The sequence below is a fragment of the Coregonus clupeaformis genome, chromosome 7 (assembly GCF_020615455.1).
Source record: "Coregonus clupeaformis isolate EN_2021a chromosome 7, ASM2061545v1, whole genome shotgun sequence".
In the NCBI taxonomy this organism is placed as follows: domain Eukaryota; kingdom Metazoa; phylum Chordata; class Actinopteri; order Salmoniformes; family Salmonidae; genus Coregonus; species Coregonus clupeaformis.
Genome location: NC_059198.1, coordinates 31767011 through 31788995, shown reverse-complemented (window position 1 = coordinate 31788995; position 21985 = coordinate 31767011). Strand labels below are relative to the sequence as shown.

The 21985-nt window shown below is 41.2% G+C and overlaps 1 protein-coding gene across 2 annotated transcripts; it reads right to left on the bottom strand.

Moving 5' to 3' along the window:
* Positions 1-576: 576 nt before the first annotated feature.
* Positions 577-21749, bottom strand: LOC121569733 (nuclear body protein SP140). 2 transcript variants are annotated; one of them, XM_041880889.2, is made up of 14 exons: positions 21610-21749; positions 20134-20253; positions 18395-18528; positions 16920-16967; positions 11200-11247; positions 10549-10597; positions 6406-6615; positions 5623-5762; positions 5349-5417; positions 2131-2258; positions 1852-1969; positions 1606-1680; positions 1319-1462; positions 577-1082 (listed from the first exon to the last, which is right to left on the bottom strand). In XM_041880889.2, exons 1-14 carry the CDS (start codon positions 21740-21742, stop codon positions 969-971), a joined length of 1530 nt encoding a protein of 509 aa, XP_041736823.2. In that variant the 5' UTR covers positions 21743-21749; the 3' UTR covers positions 577-968. The 2 variants fall into 2 exon arrangements, with proteins under 2 accessions (XP_041736823.2, XP_041736824.2); XM_041880890.2 differs by lacking the exon at positions 16920-16967.
* Between the last annotated feature and the right edge of the window lie 236 nt (positions 21750-21985).

Here is a 21985-nt window from a genome sequence, read left to right as displayed (position 1 = left end):
TACAGGTCTGTGAGAGCCAGAAATCTTGCTTGTTTGTAGGTGACCAAATACTTATTTTCCACCATAATTTGCAAATAAATTCATTAAAATTCCTACAATGTGATTTTCTGGAATTGTTTTTCTCAATTTGTCTGTCATAGTTGACGTGTACCTATGATGAAAATTACAGGCCTCTCTCATCTTTTTAAGTGGGAGAACTTGCACAATTGGTGGCTGACTAAAAACTTTTTTCCCCCACTGTATAAAGAAACTTGCCTACAAACCCAACATCAGCCACTATTGCAGTATTTGCATTCTCGGACCTGAGGCTTTCCAACAAGCTGAAGAGAAAAGGCTGTGTTCTTTACCAAGCATGTCTGCGCAACACTGATGCGCAGCTCTGGGCAGGGATTCGCTGCTGGCAATTGTGGTGACGTGTAACAGCGTTCCCGGGCCTTGCACGAGGGCAGAGACGCAACGCAGACGCTGTCCAAACTGCCCTAAAGAGGGCGCTGCTACTCTGTCTGATGATATTCTCCTTTCAAAATAACCCCATTCTGGTAGGCTACACACAGTCAAACAAGTAGACCTACAGTATGTTGTACAATGTTTTAGAAAATCTTTAGTTTATTTTCGACAGAATCCCTGGACATAAATCTAGTAAGGCCTGACCAGAAGTAAGAAGCCTGGAAGGTAAGGACTTCTATGGCTCTAGCATGAGAAGTTAGGAAAACGACATTTACTGTATGAAATGCAATGTTTTCACCATCATTCTATTTCAATTATTATCACACACCCATGTTTGACTGGTAGAACGAATGAAAGACATTCATGAAAGGACTAGATGGATAATAATGTACATGCATGGAAAATAAGATCTGTACAACTTGGTGTACAAGTCTGTATGAAGGCCGTATACAAAGACCAGGGCATGGTGAATATTCCCTGTTGTCTCATAGTGAGATAACAGTACAGACTTGATGAAGGCTCTACTGGCTGTTGGATGCAGTTGGATGCTGAAGTTGGATGCTGAATGTACTCTTGAACTCGCTCTCAAATAGATCCTTTAATCTTTCGCCCATCCCACGAAACTCTGCATTGTCCTTCAGAAAAAAAAGACAGACACAATTGTATAGAAAACATAATAAATAAGGTAGAAATGCAATTAAAACAGCTCATTTTGCCTAATGCAGCTTTGTTACGGATTAAACAAAGGCAAATTTTTAAAGTGTTATTCATGCATTAGCACAAGTAAAGTTGACTAGCATAATTCCAAGATTTATTTTCAAAATGTTAGCCCTGAGTCTTCACATTGGATACTGCAGTAGTGCAGTCTTACCCTGTTAAATGTGGCACAGTTGGTGAAGATAAGCAACACGTCAGACACAAAGTGTTGCACTGACTGGTAGAGATTCTGCTGCAGCTTCTCCACAACCCTGTCCAGCCATATAGGGGTCTTAATCACACTGGTGTAGTTTCTCACCTGGCAATGAAACATACAGACGGAGATATATGTGAACTTTCTCTCTCACTTTCACGCACGCACGCACTCACGCACACGCACACGCACACACACACACACACACACACACACACACACACACAGAGAGAACCAAGCAAACTTACATTGATGCAACGTTCTGTCACAAAGATGCGGTCCTTGTCCGCGTGGTACAGACAGAGCAGGAGGTAGTGGCATTCCTGTCAGAGTAAACACGCACCTTTATGTGACTGATCAAAGCTTGTTTACATTTAATTCTGAATAATTATTTTGTGATGCTTATAATGGAAAGACTGACAGATGGATAGGTTGATTAATTGATTGACAGGCAATTGGCCGAATGGTAGCAGTCATTAATTCAGGCTCCTCACCAGTAGGTGGTCAGAGATTTGGCAGGTCAAGGCTTCCTGGTAGGTCATTTGTTTGGGGTAACGCCACGACTGACTGTCCCTCAGTACACAGAATGTACACATCCATGGACCATTATCCCTGTGATTACACACACACACACACACACACACAAACACACACACTTCAATAGTGCACAAATAAGCTAAACAGCTAAATTTACCTACACAGAACAAACAGACCTCTCTTCTATCAATCTCTTTCTCTCACTCTCTCTCTCATCAACCCTCAACTCTTCTCACCCCAGCATATCGTCATCCACATTAGGAAGATGACATCTCTGATGGAAGGAGCGAGGACACTTATCACAGCATATCAAGCTGCCCTGGCTTCTACAGATGAAGCAGTCGTCATCGTTATCCTGATCGTGCTGACAAGACAGAGAAGAGAGGAAGGTGAGAAGGAATTGGTTAACAATCAAGCACCAACTGCCTGTTTGTGTGTTAATAAATATCGTACAGATTTGTTTCCCACACCCTCGGGTGTAAAACAAGGAGACGCCTTATCACCGACTCTGTTTGCTATGTTTATTAATACTTTGGCAAAATAAATTAAACAGTTAAATATTGGAGTAAGATATGATGATGAAATGCTGATGATATTACTTTGATGCCAGAAACTGAACAAGACCTGCGGAAAATGTCAATTGGTGCAAAAGATGGAGAATCATGTTTTGTTTTTTTTTTACAACAAAAATGCATTTTAGAAATCCAAGTACTAAGATACGTTTTTTCAGTTTTGTTGTGGTGAAAAAATGATTTAGTTTACTAGCAATTATCAATATTTGGGTCTTTATTTTGATGAACATAAGACCTGTCTATATGGCACATCTGCCCTCAGCATGTAGAAATATTGGGGGAGTTATAGGAAAGTCAAAAATATATTGGTTATGCATACCTGGCGCCGACGAAGATGGCGGCCTCGCGACTAGCTCTTAGGAAACTTTGAGGTATTTTGTTTTTTATGTACAGTTGAAGTCGGAAGTTTACATACACCTTAGCCAAATACATTTAAACTCAGTTTTTCACAATTCCTGACATTTAATCCTAGTAAAGATTCCCTGTCTTAGGTCAGTTAGGATCATCAATTTATTTTAAGAATGTGAAATGTCAGAATAATAGTAGAGAGAATGATTTATTTCAGCTTTTATTTCTTTCATCACATTCCCAGTGGGTCAGAAGTTTACATACACTCAATTAGTATTTGTGATGAGGTGGTATTGAAGAAGTCAGGAGCAGGAGGGTATATCACAGAATAACAGGCTTTAATCCGCAAAATACAGGTTTACGCAGAAATGCGTCAAACACACTCCAGGGCACAAAACAGGCACACTGGAAAATACAAGGCACACGGGAAATACACAAGCTTCACAAACCTCCACAATAAACAATCACCCACACAGACAAGGAAAGCAGAGGGAACACTTATACCATGACTAATGAGGGAATAAGGACCAGGTGTGTGTGATTGAAGACAAGACAAATGGAGTGATGATAAATGGATTGGCAGTAGCTAGTAAGCCGGTGACACCGAAAGCCGAAACCTGCCCGAACAAGGAGAGGAGGCAGCCTCGGCGGAAGTCGTGACAGTATTTGCTAGCATTGCCTTTAAATTGTTTAACTTGGGTCAAATGTTTGGGTAGCCTTCCACAAGCTTCCCACAATAAGTTGGGTGAATTCTGGCCCATTCCTCCTGACAGAGCTGGTGTAACTGAGTCAGGTTTGTAGGCCTCCTTGCTCGCACACGCTTTTTCAGTTTTGCCCACACATTTTCTATAGGATTGAGGTCAGGGCTTTGTGATGGCCACTCCAATACCTTGACTTTGTTGTCCATAAGCCATTTTGCCACAACTTTGGAAGTATGCTTGGGGTGATTTTCCATTTGGAAGACTCATTTGCGACCAAGCTTTAACTTCCTGAATGATGTCTTGAGATGTTGCTTCAATATATCCACATACATTTCCTTCCTCATGATGCCATCTATTTTGTGAAGTGCACCAGTCCCTCCTGCAGCAAAGCACCCCCACAGCATGATGCTGACACCCCCGTGCTTCATGGTTGGGATGGTGTTCTTCTGCTTGGAAGCATACCCCCTTTTTCCTCCAAACATAACGATGGTCATTATGGCCAAACAGTTCTATTTTTGTTTCATCAGACCAGAGGACATTTCTCAAAAAAGTACGATCTTTGTCCCCATGTGCAGTTGCAAACCGTAGTCTGGCTTTTTTATGGCGGTTTTGGAGCAGTGGCTTCTTTCTTGCTGAGCGGCCTTTCAGGTTATGTCGATATAGGACTCGTTTTACTGTGGATATAGATACTTTTGTACCTGTTTCCTCCAGCATCTTCACAAGGTCCTTTGCTGTTGTTCTGGGATTGATTTGCACTTTTCGCACCAAAGTACGTTCATCTCTAGGAGACAGAACGTGTCTCCTTCCTGAGCGGTATGACGGCTGCATGGTCCCATGGTGTTTATACTTGCTTAGTATTGTTTGTACAGATGAACGTGGTACCTTCAGAAATTGCTCCCAAGGATGAACCAGACTTGTGGAGGTCTACAATTGTTTTCGGAGTTCTTGGCTGATTTCTTTTGATTTTTCCATGATGTCAAGCAAAGAGGCACTGAGTTTGAAGGTAGGCCTTGAAATACATCCACAGGTACACCTCCAATTGACTCAAATGGTGTCAATTAGCCTATCAGAAGCTTCTAAAGCCATGACATCATTTTCTGTAATTTTCCAAGCTGTTTAAAGGCACAGTCAACTTAGTGTATGTAAACTTCTGACCCACTGGAATTGTGATACAGTGAATTATAAGTGAAATAATCTGTCTGTAAACAATTGTTGGAAAAATGACTTGTGTCATGCACAAAGTAGATGTCCTAACCGACTTGCCAAAATTATAGTTTGTTAACAAGACATTTGTGGAGTGGTTGAAAAACTAGATTTAATGACTCCAACCTAAGTGTATGTAAACTTCCGACTTCAACTGTAGCTCCTATATAGCAAAGTGCACATATGTCTATAGATTGTGTGTAGGCCTGTTTCACACTTGAATCGTCTCTTTGTGCGAGACCAGGTTTAAACACTTTGTTTAATTTTTCTGTATTTATTTTTTATAATTTTTACTGGTCTAGGGTTATTATTATTATTGCTTGAATAACCTTATCTACTATTATGTACTGATTTCTTTTTCATTATTTATGTTGTGCGCACTGCGCAGAACACCAGAATAATTATCACTGAATTATCACTGTGAATCATTGTAATGTTTGTTTATGTGTCAATTAATCTTGCAACTGATGATTTGACATGAAAATGTCATGAATTAATTCCCTAAAGAGGTGATGTTAAGAAACATCTTGGAATTTCATTATTACAACTGAAGCATTCGTTTAACCAATGTGATTGGCTGATTGGTAAGTGGGTGCCACCATGTTCCTGAGGGTCGATGGGGAAACATACCTGGTCTTTGGCTGTGGGGCTGCACAGCTTGCATTTACAAAGGAGAGAGTGGATGACCAAGATCTTACTCTGAAAATGAGAAACAAACAAAGACAGTAGTAGTACTAGTAAAACGTTTTTGAAGAAGGGAAATGTTTTCATCACAGATCCTTAAAGACCTGGCAGACTATCTTAAGCCATTCCATGTACAGTAGGTTGGTAAGTGCCAAACACACATCTTCATTCTCTCTCATCTCTGTTCCTCTCTCTCTTTCTGTTCTCTTTTCGTCTGTACCTCGAGAAGGACACTGAGTGGTTTCCCATCCCACTGGATGTCTTTCTTCCAGGAGGCATCCTCCAGAGCTGAACTCCCCTTCACAAACTCCACCGGGGTCATCCAGCGCAGCTCCGTACGGATGCTCTTTCCACATGACCCTGGGGCAACAGAGAAGATAGGGGCAGAAGGATAATCTCAAATGAAAACCTATTATAACCCTAGTATAAATCCAATATGGCGCACGACAGCTGACCAGAGTGACATAGGGCTATGGTAAAATAACCTGTAGTGTATTATCGACAAAGTGTGTCATTTACTTTACTTTATTACGTTTATTTTTGCAGAGAGATTTTCAGTAAAAGTGCCGGTTTTAGCCAGTTGGCAAAATTTCGACCTTAGTCCCGTAGTACAGACAGACAATGAGCACATAGAGAGCAACATATGACAACTAAGACACGAACACCTCACAAACTACAGACAGGTTGTGTGTGGCGCAGTTACCTGTGTCTGGAGGTAGTTATGTTCCAGACATGGGAAGCTCTGACTGAAGCCGTCTGACTGAAGGTACTTTTCCTTAAGGGAACTATACAGTCACCTTTCATGGCAGACCTTGTGGATCTGCTGCCATGGGTTTTCTGCTTGATAAAAGCACTAAGTGGGGGCATTATTTGAGGTGCAGCCAGAGAAAGAGGGTTGCCAACATGTAAAAGTGTCTCCAGTACCTCCAATAGTTTCTGAGACACGGCAATAGCTATAGGACTTTCTTATGTTTATTAAACCTTGAGAGAATAAAATATGTACCTGATGCAAACCGATCCTTATGTAGCGTTCCATTGATGGCCCCACAGGTGACTTTGAAGACAGACTTTTTCACAACACCATGGCTGCCTCCTGTACTGCTCTCTCCTCCAGCAGTGTTTGCCTGCTCTCCTCTCCCTCCTTCCTCTCTTTCCTGCTCAGCTTCTTCTTCCTCCTCTTCCTCCTCATCATCGTCATCATCCTCCTCAGATTCTGAAGTAAAGATAAACAAAGAGGTGCCTTTTGAAAGTATTCAGACCCCTTGACCTTTTCCACATTTTGTTATGTTACAGCCTTATTCTAAAATTGATTAAATAAAAATCCTGAGCAATCTACACACAATGCCCTATAATGACAAAGGGAATACAGATTTCTAGACATTTTTGCTAATTTATAAAAAAACAGAAATACCTTATTTACATAAGTATTCAGACCCTTTGCTATGAGACTCAAAATTGAGCTCAGGCGCATCCTGTTTCCATTGATCATCTTTGAGATGTTTCTACAACTTGATTGGAGTCCACCTGTGGTAAATTCTATTGATTGGATGTGATTTGGAAAGGCACACACCTGTCTATATAAGGTCCCACAGTTGACAGTGCATGTCAGAGCAAAAACCAAGCCATGAGGTCGAAGGAATTGTCCGTAAAACTCAGAGACAGGATTGTGTCGAGGCACAGATCTGGGGAAGGGTACCAAAACATTTCTGCAGTATTGAAAGTCCCCAAGAACACAGTGGCCTCCATTATTCTTAAATGGAAGATGTTTGGAACCACAAAGACTCTTCCTAGAGCTGGCCCCCGGCCCAACTGAGCAATTGGGAGAGAAGGGCCTTGGTCAGGGAGGTGACCAAGAACCCGATTGTCACTCTGACAGAGCTCTAGAGTTCCTCTGTGGAGATGGGAGAACCTTCTAGAAGGACAACCATCTCTGCAGCACCACCAATCAGACATTTAAGGTAGAATAGCCAGAAGGAAGCCACTCCTGAGTAAAAGGCACCTAAAGACTCTCAGACTATGAGAAACAAGATTCTCTGGTCTGATGAAACCAAGATTGAACTCTTTGGCCTGAATGCCAAGCGTCACGTCTAGAGGAAACCTGGCACCATCCCTATGGTGAAGCACGGAGGTGGTCTCATCATGCTGTGGGGATATATTTCAGCAACAGGGACTGGGAGACTAGTCAGGATCGAGGGAAAGATGAACAGAGCAAAGTATAGAGAGATCCTTGATGAAAATCTGCTCCAGAGCGCTCAGGACCTCAGACTGGGGCGAAGGTTCACCTTCCAACAGGACAACGACCCTAAGCACACAGACAAGACAACACAGGAGTGGCTTCGGGCCAAGTCTCTGAATGTCCTTGAGTGGCCCAGCCAGAGCCCGGACTTGAACCCGATCGAACATCTCTGGAGAGACCTGAAAATAGCTGTGCATCAACGCTCCCCATCCAACCTGACAGAGCTTGAGAGGATCTGCAGAGAAGAATGGGAGAAACTCCCCAATTACATCTGTGCCAAGCTTGTAGCATCATCCCCAAGAAGACTCTAGGCCAGGGGTGTCAAACTCATTTTAGCTCAGGGGCCACATGGAGGAAAATCTATTCCCAAGTGGGCCGGACCGGAAAAATCATGGTATATATAACTTAAAAACAACAACTTCAGATTGTTTTCTTTGTTTTAATACGATCAACATACAACATAAAGCTGGAGCCTGAGGACAGTGTGTCCAAAATAGTACAAGCACAACATCACTATTAATCATAAAACACGTCAAGTTTATTTGAAAATTCTAAAGAAAAAGAACACACAAACACACAATGCCTCAGTGATTAACAGAACTGTTTCACAGATCACAGAACTATATCAGGGTGTCATTTCTCAGGCAGAAATGTAGATAAAAATAATGAAATCCTGTTCCCCAAACAAGTGCAAGAACCACAGAGTCAAGAATAGGTTAAATATACAAATAAAATAAAATCAATTAAAAACAATAGCACATCAACATAAAAACATATAAACATAAATCTGAAAGCGTTGCTCAAACTCCCGTAACAGTCCAGTTATTTTATCTTTGAACCGCTTCATGTCTGCCACATGTTGGGTCGCGCACACATTTTTCAGACAGGGGAAGTGAGCTGCATCACCACCGGCAAGTTGCGTCTCCCACAATGACAGCTTCAACTTGAAAGAACGTATGCTGTCATAATACTGCGTGACAACTTTGTTGCGCCCTTGCAGCTGTTTGTTCAAGTTATTCAGGTGCTCTGTAACATCCACCATAAATGCAAGGTCCGGCATCCATTCTGCGGAATGAAATTCTAACACTGGTTTGCCCTTTTCTTCCATGAACTGTTCAATTTCTTCTCGTAAATCAAAGAAACGCCTCAGCACAGCACCTCGGCTTAACCATCTTACCTCAGTGTGGTATGGCAGGCCATAGATGTGGTCTTTCTCTCTGAGAAGGCTGTCAAACTGACGGTGATTCAGGCTTCTGGATCGGATGAAATTAACAGTTTGGATGACCACCTTCATGACGTTATCCATCTTTAATGACTTGCAACACAAAGCCTCCTGGTGCAAAATACAGTGAAAAGTCAAAAAATCACATCCTCCATTTGCAGATTGCACTTTCTCTCTGAACTTTGTCACAACGCCTGCTTTTTTCCCCGATCATTGAGGGCGCACCATCTGTAGCCAGGCTGACAGCGCGGGACCAGTCCACTCCGACCCTGTCCAGCGCGCCCGACGAGTGCGGTAAAAATATCAGCTGCTGTCGTTGTATCTGTCACCGGCACCAACTCCACGAACTCCTCGGTGACGGTCAATGTGTCATCAACTCCGCGGATGAAAAAATTGCCAGTTGTGCAACATCTGTAATGTCCGTGCTTTCATCAATTGCAACCGAAAACGCAATAAATGACTTTACTTTTTGCTTCAACTGGCTGTCCAAATCCACTGAAAGATCGGAAATCCTGTCTGCAACTGTGTTTCTTGTCAGGCTGATATTTGCAAAAGCCTGCTGCTTTTCAGGGCACACAATCTCCGCTGCCTTCATCATGCATGTTTTTACAAATTCACCCTCACTAAATGGTTTTGAAGCCACTGCGATTTCATTAGCAATGAGGTAGCTAGCTTTCACTGCAGCGTCACTGATGTCTCGGCTGTGAGTAAACACAGACTGCTGTTTCTTCAGACCCGCCAACAGTTCATTCACCTTCTCTCATCTCCGCTGTCCTTGAAAGTTGTCATATTTGTCGGCATGAAGACTCACATAGTGGCGACGAAGGTTATATTCTTTCAGCACTGCAACATGCTCTGAACACACCAAACATACAGCTTTCCCATTCAATTCCGTGATTAAATAGGATGACCATTTTTCTTGGAACACTCTGCACTCTGCGTCCACTTTTCTCTTTTTTGACAGAGACATATTGGGGCAATGAGGGTGCCAAAGCACATAATGTTAAAAGTAGAAGCCGTAATAAATATCGCGGGCAAAACAAAGTAGCTCATTGGCTGCACGTGCTTGACCTACTTGCTCTGCCCCGGTATAAACAGTTTGCTTGCTTAACACAATTGCTATTGCGCCATCCAGTGGACGCAATTGGAACAGCAGTTTATTTAATTGAAAAATTGCAGCGCATTTTTATACTTAAAAAAAAAAATATATATATATATATATATATTTTTTGAAATCATCTCGCGGGCCGGATTAAACCCGTTTGCGGGCCTGATCCGGCCCGCGGGCCGTACGTTTGACACCCCTGCTCTAGGCTATAATAGCTGCCAAAGGTGCTTCAACAAAGTACTGAATAAAGGGTCTGAATACTTATGTAAATGTAATATTCCGTTTTTTATTTTTAATACATTTCTACAAACCTATTTTTGCTTTGTCATTATGGGTTATTGTGTGTAGATTGATGAGTGGAAAAAACGATTTCATCAATTTTAGAAAAAGGCAGTAATGTGGAAAAGGTCAAGGGGTCTGAACACTTTCCGAAGGCAAGTGTGAAGGGACAGGCCTGTGTTATTCACAAAACGTTACAACAACAAAAACACACAATTAGAGAGACAACACCATCCCCTTTACCAGAGAGTCATGTCTAAAGGATTCAGAAAGATTCCATTGTTGTGATTGGTGTACATACCTGTGATTGAGCCCGCTGATTGGTTGGAGGGTAACAGTGTTCTCTTGGCCTAGATAGGAGAAAAGGGACAGAGCAGTTTTACATATATCAGTCACATAATAGACTCTTCTTCATCTAATATGGTAAGAACATGGACAAAGAAAAGTATCATTGGTCAAAGTATGATCACGCCCAAGAAATATAAATACATGCCCGTAGAAACATCACAATATCAACGGCTAAGGCTAAGCTGTTGCATTAAAACTGATTCATGACTAACATTTATAAACAGCATGTCTTCAGATGCTATGACGATGCAGCACTTCCTTTGCACATCTTTCTATGCCCAGTATGGTATAAGGCTCTAGCTAGGGAAGCTGAATTGCCATGATATGTTAACGTTCTATTAATTTGTGGGGACCTCCTAACAGTGGATGAGGTACCAGGGTGGTGAACCTGGATTATATTCAGTTTATAAAGGCAAGGATATCTTTTTTAATTCAGTTATTACAAAGTAATTTTTACATAGAATGATGTGGGTGAACTGTTATATAGATATACAGTACAATGTGGATGTACTAAGCATTTGAGGGCATTTGTACAACTAAATAGTCAAATTAAGTTTGGCTGTTAATCTAGAGGATGTGGTATATTTAAAGATTGGTCACTTACCCGTGTACTCTTTCTTCTTTTAAAGCCTGGTGAAGTTAAATGACCTTCCTGAGGTGGGCGGGATGGTGAAGTGAGTGGGGAAAGAAAGGGGGACACATTTAATTTGAGTGTTGAGTGACTGAATGGCATATCAGTGAAATACTTGTACAGTTTCTTTACAGAAAAACAAAAAGGGTATAATGTAGCTATAGTTTGTTGCTCCGTCTGGCCCAATTTTCTGGTATATGTAATGATAAACCGATATGCTGTGGTAAGAGTAGGGGAGACGGGGGTTGGTTGTCTCACGGGTTGGTTGTCACAGTGCTAATTACTCCCAATCTAAATGGCGCTGTGTAATGTTTTTTAAGTTAAAATGTGTGAATTCCTCGAAAGAACTCATCCACCTGGTCAATTCATGTCAGAATGACAAAACATTGAGGTGAGGGGAATTTATGTTTTTATAGGTGAAATTAACTAAATTAATTATTGGTATTTTCTTTGTAAATGTTTGAATTATGAGAGTATCCATGAACAATTGGATGGGACAAGAGGAAAGGGAGAGCTATATTTCAAACCAATTTCTGAGTTCCTGGGTCAAGCCATGTGGAAACTACCATTTTAAAGAGATTCTCCAGTAGTCCTGAACATAGCGCTCACAAGCCAAAATTAGTCCCAGAAAATTGCGTCCTATATCACACGTGCATATACAGTACCAGTCAAAAGTTTGGACACACCTACTCATTCAAGGTGTTTTCTATATTTTTACTATTTTCTACATTGTAGAATAATAGTGAAGACATCAAAACTATGAAATAACAAATATGGAATCATGTAGTAACCAAAAAAGTGTTAAACTTTTTATACAAAAGACAGTCCTATTTGGTAAAAGACCAAGTCCATATTATGGCAAGAACAGCTCAAATAAACAAAGAGAAACAACAGTCCATCATTACTTTAAGACATGAAGGACAGTCAATACGGAACATTTCATGAACGTTGAAAGTTTCTTCAAGTGCAGTCGCAAAAACCATCAACCGCTATGATAAAACTGGCTCTCATGAGGACCGCCACAGGAATGGAAGACCCAGAGTTACCTCTGCTGCAGAGGATAAGTTCATTAGAGTTAACTGCACCTCAGAAATTGCAGCTCAAACAAATGCTTCACAGAATTCAGGTAACAGACACATCTCAAAATCAACTGTTCAGAGGAGACTGTGTGAATCAGGCCTTCATGGTCAAATTGCTGCGAAGAAACCACTGCTAAAGGACACCAATAAGAATACGTTTTCTTGGGCCAAGAAACATGCGTAATGGACATTAGACCGTTGGAAATCTGTCCTTTGGTCTGGAGTCCAAATTGGAGATTTTTGGTTCCAACCGCCGTGGCTTTGTGAGATGCAGTGTGGGTGAACGGATGATATCCGCATGTGTATTTCCCACTGTAAAGCATGGAGGAGGAGGTGTTATGGTGTGGGGATGCTTTGCTGGTGACACTGTCAGTGATTTATTTAGAATTCAAGGCACACTTAACAAGCATGGCTACCACAGCATTCTGCAGCGATATGCCATCCCATCTGGCTTGGGCTTAATGGGACTATCATTTGTTTTTCAACAGGACAATGAACCAACACATCTCCAGGCTGTTTAAGGGCTATTTTACCAAGAAGGAGAGTGATAGAGTGCTGCATCAGATGACCTGGCCTCCACAATCCCCCGACCTCAACCTAATTGAGATAGTTTGGGATGAGTCGGAACGCAGAGTGAAGGAAAAGAAGCCAACAAGTGCTCAGCATATGTGGGAACTCTTTCAAGACTGTTGGAAAAGCATTCCAGGTGAAGCTGGTTAAGAGAAAGCCAAGCGGGTGCAAAGCTGTCATCAAGGCAAAGGGTGGCTATTTGAAGAATCTCAAATATAAAATATATTTTGATTTGTTTAACACTTTTTTGGTTACTACATGATTCCATATGTGTTATTTCATAGTTTTGATGTCTTCTCTATTATTATACAATGTAGAAAATAGTAAAAATTAAGAAAAACCGTGGAATGAATAGGTGTGTCCAAACTTTTGACTGGTGCTGTATGTGCACCATGTTATTGCTCTCTCGCATGCTCTGATGTGTGTGCTTCTTGCTAGATGTCACTCAAATGGTGAGGGGCTGAAGCTGGTTGGATGGGGATGGTTGTCACATGGAATGTGGGGTTGGTTGTCACTACCAACATTGCCACTGCCAGTGCACAATAAATCCCAAGATCTTTTGTGCTTGCGCTATAAAGAGATCCCTTCGTTGCCTCTCTCTCACACATATTTTTCCTGTCACACACCCACGTGTGCAAACACACATTTACTCAAAATGTCATATGTTATTCTTAAGGCATGAAATGCTGAATTTTGTTAGGAATATTGTTTGATCAAAGAAAGGCTATTTCTAAGACTGTTTGCTAAATTGCTTCACTTCTTGTTACAAAAGGAATAATCTACTAGTAAACATTGTGACAACCAACCACATACTGTGTGACATCCAACCCCACAATGGGGCTGGTTGTAACAAGTGGACAGAGTGTGTTTGATGGCTTATAAAATCAAATCAAATTACATTTTATTTGTCACGCTTCATAAACAACAGGTCTAGACTAACAGAGAAATACTTACTTACAGGTCCTTTTCCAACAATGCAGAGTTAAAGATAACGAGGTAATTGAGGTAGCTATGTACTGTAGGTAGGGGTAAAGTGACTAGGCAACAGCATAGATAATACACAGTAGTAGCAGCGTATGTGGTGAGTGTGAAAGAGTGTGTGTTTGTGGCGTCAGTATGCAGGGAATATATTTCACATTTCCCCAAAAAAATTTATCAAATTTTCCCCCAATGTCGGCACTAATGCAATTCCACAAAATACACAACATGAGCAGCATCAGATTAGCAAAAAATGAAATAGCACATTATCCTAACAGGTTGTCGCATGGAATCCTTTAGACTAGCGTATTTACTTCACAAACAAATTGCATTAATTCAAAGTACACGCATAATTGATACTGCTGGACTGCACACGCGACCCGAATGCAATTAATAAAACCTACAGGAAACCCCTACATTACAGCCTATAAAACAAGGTTCCCCAACTGGCGGCCTGCGGGCTGAATTTGGCCCACTGGTGGTTGTATTTGGCCCATCAAGTTTTCTGAGCAAATTTTCATTGTTGGACATAAAATACTATAATTAACACCAGCAAATCAACTCCAAGTGATTTTAATTTTGGAAATCTGTTCCAAAGTATTTCCACGCATAATAAAGACACACGTGATCATATACAAATTTAAGCAAGGTTTGAAATTATTATGTTTTAGTCATACAGTGGGGAAAAAAAGTATTTAGTCAGCAACCAATTGTGCAAGTTCTCCCACTTAAAAAGATGAGAGAGGCCTGTAATTTTCATCATAGGTACATGTCAACTATGACAGACAAAATGAGAATTTGTTTTCCAGAAAATCACATTGTAGGATTTTTTATGAATTTATTTGCAAATTATGGTGGAAAATAAGTATTTGGTCAATAACAAAAGTTTCTCAATACTTTGTTATATACCCCTTGTTGGCAATGACACAGGTCAAACGTTTTCTGTAAGTCTTCACAAGGTTTTCACACACTGTTGCTGGTATTTTGGCCCATTCCTCCATGCAGATCTCCTCTAGAGCAGTGATGTTTTGGGGCTGTCGCTAGGCAACTCCCTCCAAAGATTTTCTATGGGGTTGAGATCTGGAGACTGGCTAGGCCACTCCAGGACCTTGAAATGCTTCTTAAGAAGCCACTCCTTCGTTGCCCGGGAGGTGTGTTTGGGATCATTGTCATGCTAAAAGACCCAGCCACGTTTCATCTTCAATGCCCTTGCTGATGGAAGGAGGTTTTCACTCAAAATCTCACGATACATGGCCCCATTCATTCTTTCCTTTACACGGATCAGTCGTCCTGGTCCCTTTGCAGAAAAACAGCCCCAAAGCATGAAGTTTCCACCCCCATGCTTCACAGTAGGTATGGTGTTCTTTGGATGCAACTCAGCATTCTTTGTCCTCCAAACACGATGAGTTGAGTTTTTACCAAAAAAGTTATATTTTGGTTTCATCTGACCATATGACATTCTCCCAATCCTCTTCTGGATCATCCAAATGCACTCTAGCAAACTTCAGACGGGCCTGGACATGTACTGGCTTAAGCAGGGGGACACGTCTGGCAATGCAGGATTTGAGTCCCTGGCGGAGTAGTGTGTTACTGATGGTAGGCTTTGTTACTTTGGTCCCAGCTCTCTGCAGGTCATTCACTAGGTCCCCCCGTGTGGTTCTGGGATTTTTGCTCACCGTTCTTGTGATCATTTTGACCCCACGGGGTGAGATCTTGCGTGGAGCCCCAGATCGAGGGAGATTATCAGTGGTCTTGTATGTCTTCCATTTCCTAATAATTGCTCCCACAGTTGATTTCTTCAAACCAAGCTGCTTACCTATTGCAGATTCAGTCTTCCCAGCCTGGTGCAGGTCTACAATTTTGTTTCTGGTGTCCTTTGACAGCTCTTTGGTCTTGGCCATAGTGGAGTTTGGAGTGTGACTGTTTGAGGTTGTGGACAGGTGTCTTTTATACTGATAACAAGTTCAAACAGATGCCATTAATACAGGTAACGAGTGGAGGACAGAGGAGCCTCTTAAAGAAGAAGTTACAGGTCTGTGAGAGCCAGAAATCTTGCTTGTTTGTAGGTGACCAAATACTTATTTTCCACCATAATTTGCAAATAAATTCATTAAAAATCCTACAATGTGATTTTCTGGATTTTTTTCTCCTCAATTTGTCTGTCATAGTTGACGTGTACCTATGACGAAAATGACAGGCCTCTCTCATCTTTTTAAGTGGGAGAACTTGCACAATTGGTGGCTGACTAAATACTTTTTTCCCCCACTGTATATTATATCTGTTTGGGCTTCTTGTGGTCAATTTGCAGTCTACAAATTATTTGTAATTATGTTCCATCCCCCACACCATCCGCTCAAGAAAAAATCGTCCTGTGGCTGAATCTAGTTGATGATCCCTGCTATAAAAGAGCATGTGCCTCTTTGAGCTGTCATTGTGACTCTTCAGACAGTCACAAATTTGATAGGTCTACGCACAATTCACTACATATGCATCTCTGTCACAGACATGAAGTCTGTTAATAATTCAGAGAGGCATACGGGAAAATGCTATCTTCTCCTGACCTATAGCCAAGGCTATTTTCCTATCCAGTCCCAATCCCACTGAAACCCCAAATCCTGACTCCTGTCTCGCATGAAAATTCCTAACTTTATTCTGATGGCTTATAACTCCATGTTGGAATAAGATATGAGGATAAAAAGGGACCCCATTTCAACCCAAGACCTTGGTCTTTCTCCTAATATTGAAAAGAGTCTTGTTAGATATACTGAGAAATACACACAGAGTAAAAAATGGTGACAACCAACTCCAGTCTCCCCTATATGATATGATACAGACTATGATACAAACCTATATACACTAAGTGTACAAAACATTAAGAACACAAATAATCCTAATATTAAGTTTAAGGGATCATATCTTTCACCTGGATTCACCTGATCAGTCTATGCAAGGGTTCCATAAATAATGTTGATTGTGGCCTGCGGGTGATTTAATTTGGCCCCCAAAGTTTGAGCGAAAACACATGTAATCTAGAGGATGTGGTATATTTAAAGATAGGTCACCTACCTGTGTACACTTTCTTCTTTTAAAGCCTGGTGAAGTTAAATGACCTTCCTGAGGTGGGTGGGATGGTGAAGTGAGGGGGGAGAGAAAGGGGGAGAGAGTTATTTTGGGTGTTGAGTGACTGAATGGCATATCAGTGAAATACCTGTACAGTTAGTTTCTTTACAGAAAAACAAAAAGGGTATAATGTAGCTATAGTTTGTTGCTCCGTCTGGCCCAATTTTCTGGTATATGTAATGATAAACCGATATGCTGTGGTAAGAGGGGAGACGGGGGTTGGTTGTCTCACGGGTTGGTTGTCACAGTGCTAATTACTCCCAATCTAAATGGCGCTGTGTAATGTTTTTTAAGTTAAAATGTGTGAATTCCTCGAAATAACTCATTCACCTGGTCAATTATGTCAGCATGACAAAACATTGAGGTAAGGGGAATTTATGTTTTTACAGGTGAAATTTACAAAAGTTATTATTGGTATTTTCTTTGTAAATGTTTCAATTATGAGAGTATCCATGAACAATTATGTTTGTTGAAAAGAGGAAAGAGAGAACTATATTTCAAACCAATTTCTGAGTTCCTGGGTCAAGCCATGTGGTAACTAGCATTTTAAAGAAATTATCTGGTACTTCTGTATACTTTTTAGCCAGTAGTTCTGAATGTAGCACTCACAAGCCAAAAGTAGTCCTTGAAAATTGCGTCCTATATCACACATCTGCATATACAGTACCAGTCAAAAGTTTGGAAAAACCTACTCATTTAAGGGGTTTTCTTTATTTTTTACTATTTTCTACATTGTAGAATATTAGTGAAGATATCAAAACTATGAAATAACACATATGGAATCATGTAGTAACCAAAAAAGTGTTAAACAAATCAAAATATTCTTTAGATTTGAGATTCTTCAATAGCTACCCTTTGACATGATGACAGCTTTGTAAACTCTTACAGTTTCATGTTTTAGTCAAATATTATATATGTTTGGACTTCTTGCGGTCAATTTGCAGTCTACAAATTATTTGTAATTATGTTCCGGGCCCCTGACCATCCGCTCAAGAAAAAGAATCTGCCCGCGGCTGAATCTAGTTGATGATCCCTGGACTATGCAATGTTTTGTACACTCAGTGTAAATCCCAGAGTGTAGTGAATGGCAACAGTGTTCAATTGCTATAGTCCTGATTAGAGTATGAAAAGTGACGAAGCTGTTAACAAAGAAAAGTTTATCTTCATTTTTTTTTATTTTATTTTTTTTACATTTTAGTCATTTAGCAGATGCTCTTATCCAGAGGGACTTACAGTTAGTGAGTGCATACATTTTAATACTGGCCCCCCGTGGGAAATCGAACCCACAACCCTGGCGTTGCAAGCGCCATGCTCTACCAACTGAGCTACACGAGGGGCTAATGCATTGTATCCACATATCTGGTTGAATTGTTTTTTTAAATGGTCAAATAAATCAAATCAAATATAAATATATGCCGTACCTGAATCAGTTTTCCCAGAGTGGTGTCTCTACAGCGGATACTGTACTTCCAGTTCTTACTGCTCTTCTTCCCCCCAAACTCCTCAAAGCCACTTGGGGTTAACCAGCGACCCTGGACCACAATGCACCTCTCCCCTGAGACAAACCAATGAGGAAGTCAGACATCATACACACCACCACAAATTAAAACCATGCAATGTCAAATGGACCGTAGTACATGTTCCTGACTGTGATTGAAACATGGGTCTCCTGCAATTCACAATACTGTGTTCACCCACTAAAGGCTATGCTTTAGATCTGGGCCCGTATTCACAAAGGGTCTCAGAGTAGAACATTTATTGTAAGTGCTGATGGGTAGAAAATTAAAGCTATCCTTGAAGCCTTTAGTCATGAGTCACATCTAGAAAAACGCAACGAGTCAGTGGTTCCTGCGCCACATGCAATTACTTTGGAGTTGTTAAAATAATGTTTTGATATTTCTATATGATCAATCCATAAATAATCTAGACCTACATGTAACAGTATCTCTTGAGCATTTGACAATGATTTTACATTAGGCCTATTTCACAAGTATATGCCTAAATACTTATAATCCACTAGGCTAATAAATAAACACGTTTCTCTTTTCGATTATTTAATTACCTACATCATGTTATTTCAAGTTATCCATTTGGAGCGCAACATCACTGTTAAAAATATATTTCTAAATTGGGCATGCCTATAAATTGGGCAATTGAAGGCATTTAAGGCTTCTGTTGACTGATTGTGTTCGATGAAAATGATAGACCTTTCAAACGTTGTATGCAACATTGTTGGCAAGCGACTTGATGCCTCCTGTGCCAAAGCGATTCGGAGTTGTTAAATGTAGGTTGATATAAAGGTAATCTTGTAAAAATATTTTAACAACCATCAGAATAAAATAAAAATAAAAGTTATGCATGCCAACATATTGGAGTAGGAAAGTGATCATGGCAGGCGAAAATTATATCAAAGTTTTTACCATTGCAACATTTGATGTAGGCTAAAGTCATTTCAACATGGTTACATGTTACCTATAGAGTTCACAACTGGCAATGCCTCATTGCGATTGGTTATTCCCCATCATTTGCAACAATGTCAATGAGCCTCATCACTATCTTTCCTTTGCTGTACCTACAAATGTCATGATTACCTGCTGAGAAAAACTTAAGAGTTGATTTTAACCCTGGCTCAGAATTTGTCTGGGCAGTGTCTTACAACATCCTAAAACCTACTGTGAGTTTTTTTGTTTGTTGTTGTCTTAAAACATGTTTTAACAGGATTCCTAGGACCTTTTGAGATCCTTTGTGGATACGGGCCCTGGTCTCTGGGCTGGAGAAATGTAACCAATCTCAAATTCATAAAAGGGGCTATGGATGCAAGGACTGACCATCCATGCTATTAACATTATAGTTTTAACCATGTTTTGAGGGTATACCGTGTTTGTTTACATGTACTTTGTTTACAAACATTGAAGTAAAACAAGCTTACATTTTGTTCTGATGGGGTAAGACAGTTGAACTAATTCATAAGGCATTTATAAGTTATATTCTTCAAGAATCAATGGGTACATATCATAAATGTATAAGTCCAAAAATGGATGTAGCAACTGCAGATTGCCACTTTCAAGGTTTCAGGTGCGGTTATTCCGGCCGAACCACATCCACTGTTACACAAAAACACAGAGAATCACATCACATTAAGTCCATTGTTACGATCTACCTTTGGCCAGCTTGTCCCTGATGAGTATGCCTTCTTTGTCCCCACAGGTGACTGGGAGCTGGGTCTTGTAGATGGGCCAGTTCCAGATGTCAGCTTTCTCCCCATTCCTGAAAGGAGAACCTGCATTGGGACACGTTGGGGATAGTCATTAAGATGTGACTTGAAATTTAAAATGAATATATTTCACCCCCCAAAAAAAGGTTACAGAGGGACTTTAGACTTTCTGACTCAAGGCCTCCTCTTTCCCCCAAAGAACATGAAGTCTGGGACTCACAGTATTTGAGCCTCTGGACTTTCCGGCTCTCCGTAGCCGATGTGAGTAAAACCTTTAAACAGGTCTACATTCACAAGGCCGCAGGGCCAGACGGATTACCAGGACGTGCACTCCGAGCACGCGCTGATCAACTTGCAAGTGTCTTCACTGACATTTTCAATATGTCCCTGTCTGAGTCTGTAATACCAACATGTTTCAAGCAGACCACCATAGTCCCTGTGTCCAAGAACACTAAGGTAACCTGCCTAAATGACTACAGACCTGTAGCACTCACGTCTGTAGCCATGAAGTGCTTTGAAAGGCTGGTCATGGCTCACATCAACACCATTATCCCAGAAACCCTAGACCCACTCCAATTTGCATACCGCCCCAACAGATCCACAGATGATTCAATCTCTATTGCACTCCATACTGCCCTTTCCCACCTGAACAAAAGGAACACCTACGTGAGAATGCTATTCATTGACTACAGCTCAGCGTTCAACACCATAGTGCCCTCGAAGCTCATCACTAAGCTAAGGACCCTGGGACTAAACACCTCCCTCTGCAACTGGATCCTAGACTTCCTGACGGGCCGCCCCCAGGTGGTAAGGGTAGGTAACAACACATCTGCCATGCTGATCCTCAACACAGGAGCCCCTCATGGGTGCATGCTCAGTCCCCTCCTGTACTCCCTGTTCACCCATGACTGCATGGCCAGGCATGACTCCAACACCATCATTAAGGTAGCCGACGACACAACAGTGGTAGGCCTGATCACCGACAACAATGAGAGCTTATAGGGAGGAGGTCAGAGACCTGGCCATGTGGTGCCAGGATAACAACCTCTCCCTCAACGTGATCAAGACAATGGAGATGATTGTGGACAACAGGAAAAATAAGTGGACCAAGCACGCCCCCATTCTCATCGACGGGGCTGTAGTGGAGCAGGTTGAGAGCTTCAAGTTACCACCCCCCCCTCCCCCCTCCTCTTTTACGCTGCTGCTACTCTCTGTTTACTATCTATGCATAGTCACTTTAACTATACCTACATGTACATATTACCGCAATTACCTCGCACATTGACTCTGTACCGGTACCCCCTGTAAATAGCCTCGCTACTGATAATTGTACTTATCTATTGTTTACTTAACACTTATTTCTCTTAAAACTGCATTGTTGGTTAGGTCTTGTAAGTAAGCATTTCACTGTAAGGTCTACACCTGTTGTATTCGGCGCATGTGACAAATACAGTTTGATTTGATTTGATTTGACTGGGGTGGACTGGGTGGACGTGCTGGGCTGCTCCTCCTCCATACTCTCATTTCTCTTTTTCCTCTGTTTCCTTCCTTTCATCTCCTCCTCCTCCTCCTCCTCCTCCTCCTCCTCTTCTCCTTCCGCTGAAGCCTTCTTCTTCTTCTTATCCTCTTCCTCTTCCTTCTCTGGCAGTTTCTCATAGAATGTGAACGACCCTGGAAGGGATTGGAGGCAACATTTAGCAAACCATGTACACCTAATTACAAAAATTATTATACAAATTTGACAGGTCTTTGAACCTCAACTTCAAAGTATCCACCATTGTGACTACATTTATATTAC